This window comes from Mycetomoellerius zeteki, unplaced genomic scaffold, assembly GCF_001594055.1.
Source record: "Mycetomoellerius zeteki isolate Tzet28-1 unplaced genomic scaffold, Tzet1.0 scaffold332, whole genome shotgun sequence".
Taxonomy (NCBI): domain Eukaryota; kingdom Metazoa; phylum Arthropoda; class Insecta; order Hymenoptera; family Formicidae; genus Mycetomoellerius; species Mycetomoellerius zeteki.
The window spans coordinates 474,992-479,426 of record NW_017257319.1 but is presented as its reverse complement, the minus strand read 5'-3'; the positions used below and the strand labels follow the sequence as shown (position 1 = coordinate 479,426).

The 4,435-nt window shown below is 33.7% G+C and overlaps 1 protein-coding gene across 1 annotated transcript; it reads left to right on the top strand.

The window, feature by feature from the left end:
• Window positions 1-731: 731 nt before the first annotated feature.
• On the top strand, window positions 732-1,608 carry LOC108725224 (uncharacterized). Its single transcript, XM_018452112.1, has 3 exons — window positions 732-910; window positions 1,068-1,260; window positions 1,306-1,608. Exons 1-3 carry the CDS (start codon window positions 732-734, stop codon window positions 1,606-1,608), a joined length of 675 nt encoding a protein of 224 aa, XP_018307614.1.
• The last annotated feature ends 2,827 nt before the right edge of the window (window positions 1,609-4,435 follow it).

Below are 4,435 nucleotides of genomic sequence, written 5' to 3'. Positions count from 1 at the left end.
TGTGGTGCAGGCAGTATACAGCGGAAAGGGGTGCATTCGTGCGTTAATTGTTACAGTGCGTTTGCCACATTTATTAAATTAAATAATGTATTCGGTAAAATTATGCGCTGTAATAATATACAATATAATGTCATTGAAAACATTCATTTTTTAATATTGATTGCATGTGACTGTAGTTAAACGAGAAGCTTATTTCCAAATTATTTTGAATTTATCAAGGTCAAGATTATACCTTATAGACCCAGAATTCAGAAATTTGAAGGAATTTAATGAAAAGCAGAAATTTTTTTAAATTATCGTCGGGAGTCTTTACGATACTTAGAATACGACGCATCATATCGATTGATTAAAAGAAAAGGATTATAGACATCTTTATCGGACCGTCTGGCCAAAAACGAAATGATAAGCCCAACCGAAATTCCAGTATTATCGGAGGTAGGGATATTTCATTATCTGCAGGGTGCGTCAGATATTTGAGGACACTCACATATGTGCCTGCCAAGTTTTCGCAGCAAGTTTTTTTATTTTCTTTCTTTTCGGATCATAAATAGAGGACAATAAGTTGACTCAGGAAATGAAAAGACACGCTATTATCGTCGCTATACACGCGAATCACAGCGATCTTGAAATCTCCCAATTTCTGAAAGTCGTCCGATCGTTTGTTCACAAAGTTCGTCGAGAGTTAGAAGCATCTGATGACAATGTGGAAAGTGTTGCCAAATGCAAAAAACATGAGGCACGTTCAGACAGAGTTAGAACATCACAGTTTGTGCAGCAAGTCCAGCATTATTAATGAAGACCCTTCAAAGTCCATAAGAGTCATATCGAGAGACCTTCAAGTTTTTCTGAGTGCACAATCCGTCGCATTGTCCACGAAGACATCCGGTACAATCCTACGTGATGCGCAAAGGTCAGTTTATGTCGGCACAAACTCGAGAACAGCGATTCATCCGGGCACAACGACTTTTAAACAACTTAAAATATCCTGAAATCCCGAATATTCTCTGGTTTTATTCTGACGAAAAAAATTTTGACCAGGATCAAAAAATAAACCGACGAAATGATAGGTGGCTATGTGCGGATCCTTCAGATGTTCCTCATGTTATGCACACAAAGTTTCCGGCAACTGTCATGGTTTTGGGAGTGGTGAACAATGAAGGACACATCATGCCACCCCACTTCTTTCCTCAAGGATTTCGGGTGAATGCTGCTGCCTACATTGAGGTTTTGGAAGCAGTTGTGAAATCCTGGATAGATAGCGTGCGTGTGTGTGTGTGTGGTGAGAGGCCATACGTATTCTAACAGGACTCTGCTCCTTCACACAAAGCCATGACGACTCAAGATTGGATGTCCGAGAATCTGCATGATCACATAACCCCAAACATGTGGCCACCTAATTCCCCGGATCTTAATCCTTTGGATTATTACGTATGGGGCGTTGTTGAACGAGAGACCAATAAACATCCCCATAACACGCTTGATTCCCTAAGAGCAGCTATTACCAGAGTAATGACGCATATGGATGAGGATTATTTGATTCGGGCATGCAACCGTTTCCGGCAGAGAATTGAAGCTGTTATTGCCGCTGAAGGCGATTTTATCGAATAACTGTATAGCCTACGAGTCACTTAGTTTGCTGTAAAAATTTCATTAAAATACAATAAGTTTTCTAAGAAATATACAAATTTTAGTTTTAAAGTCAATATGTCCTCAAATATCTGACGCACCCTGTATATTAACCCTTGTCGCACGATTGATAATTCTGTCCTTTTAGGAAACAAATGGACTGATGTTCTCTTTTGTGACAATTGTGTATTGTGTATTTATTTCGAAATTTAATTTTAATTTTTACTATCATTGAAACTCCAACTCTATACATGTACAAAGTCGGAAAAAAACACGCGTGCACACAAGTTTATGCGCCAAGTAACAAAATGTAATTAATAATCTTAAATTTTTTCGCGACCCACCAAAAATCGGTTCGCGACCCTACCATACTTTGGCAATCCCTCAGACGACTTAGATATTTCATTTCAGCAAATATCGATAAAATATCTATTCTAATTGCTCTTTTTAAGAATTTTTTTCATGTTTTACTTCTCATCAAATGCTGTTATTGTAATTAATCGTAACAGATATAATAAAGTGGAGCGTGTATGCTGATGAATTCTTAACTCGAAAAGTATTGAAGATAAAAGAAAATATGAAACAATCATCTAAGGCAATAATGATCGGAATAGTGATCTGGTAGTCGCAATTGAAATTATATTGATCTACAGTTAGGTAATTCCATTTTTTTACCGCAATTCATAATCGCTTCGAAATTTCCTTAACTCATATATTCGCGAGTTCAGTGTGTATCCAACAAAAATTTTACATTTATTTCTGCTAAAGGTTAATGTAATTGAATGATTTTTTCTATTTAAAGGTCACAATCCCGGGAATAAGATTGTAACTTAAAATGTAACTGAAAAATATTTTTTATAACAAACAATTTTTTAATGTTTGGCGCGTAATTAAAAAAAATTCACTGAATTCGCTAATATTAATTAAGGTTAACAATAATAATTTCCATTTAACAGAGCCAATTACATTACTTAATTAATATACATATAATAAATTTATATAAATTTTTTTTTTAAATTGTAGAATTAAATTTAGTATAATTAAACAAGAAGAAGGTTCTTTGTAAAAAATAAAGGCATCACACAAATATATTTTCTCTATTAATTGTGTATTTAAAAAAAAATAGTTTTATACATTAAATATAATATAACTCCAATCATAAAAATTTCTTTTGTATTTCTGTTTTTATATTTCTTTTTTCCACATCCAACCATTTCTATGTCAATTAGAGAGCTGTAAGAGGAAATCAGGGCTTCCCAAACTTATACAGATTGCGATCCTCTTTTTAATATGACAAATATTTGCGTTTCATTTAATTTTAGTGAATATAAAGAAGTGAGGGATAGATAAATTAATTTTTAATTATACTACTTCATTTATACCTTCATTCTATATTGCTTCTATTTTTAATTTTTAATTTTTTATCGAATACGATTTTATAATCTATTTCTAAAATACATAATGAGATATGTGAGACATATCTTTGTTTCCTATTTCCGTTGACAACAGCTTTAACATCTACATCGACGCGAGTTATTTTTAGATACAAGGAGTTTGATAATTGTAATTTATTTCAAAATTTGGTTTTAATTCTTGTCATTGTTGAAAATCCAACTTCATACATGTACAAAGTCGGGAAAAACGTGTGCGCACGTACACAAAGTAATGTAATTAATATTCTTAAATTTTCTCGCGACTCATCAAAAATCGGTTCGCGACCAATATTTTGGGGATCTCTGAATTAGACATTTCATTTTAGGAAATACTAATAAAATATTTGTTCTAACAGTTGCATGCACAACCCAGACAAATAAAGATATCATATTTGAGGATCAAAACGTACAGAAAAATAATACAACGACGAGCTCAATGATAGTATCAACGATAATATCAACTACATTACGGTCTACAACGGTCAAAATATTCTACAGAAAAAACTATTTCGCAAACAGACCATACACCGGTTTTTACAGGAAACACAAGCGTGACAACAGAATCAAGTGACAATGACGAAAATAACGATTTCAAATCCGACTCCGACTCCGGAATTGACATCTAAAACAAAAAATACGACAGATGGAATTATTACAGTTCCTCCAACGCAATCTACGACGATATCGATCTACAACAATACCAATGCAATCTACAACGCAATGTGTAACAAACGTAACGTATCCATCATCAGCCACGACAGCATTTCCATATTCGACAACAGATGCTGTAGAAATAACTACAACAGAAAATATAACACTTCTGATAATTTCAACGACACTCATAACTAATCCAACGGTACTTACGGCTACACCGAATTCACCAAATACTGCACCAACATTTTTACCACCCATGCCGCCTGCAATTACAACAAAAACGACAAATACAACGACAATTACATCTAAAACAAATGTAACGGAAAAATCGACGTTTACTATGAGGACAACATCAACGTCTTTTTCATCTTCTTCAATGGGATCTTCTTCATCAATTACGGAAGTTACAACAGCAAAAACAATTCAACCTTTACTGATAGCGATATCAATGCAACCGATCCAAATACGACTGAAGCAAATACATCGAAAGTGACCACTCCTAAATTTAATTATATCCTTAGAGATGACAGTATGACACAGGAGTGGCATGCGTTCTGACAAACATGACGATTCATGTAAATTTGCGAAACACAACAAAAGTTTCTCAAGTAAATAAGTAATAATGTAATTTATAAAAATAAATATCACACGCTTTTTATATCTTTCGGAAATGTTCATTACAACAATTTATATTTTTTATTATTTTAATTGATCGCTTCGTC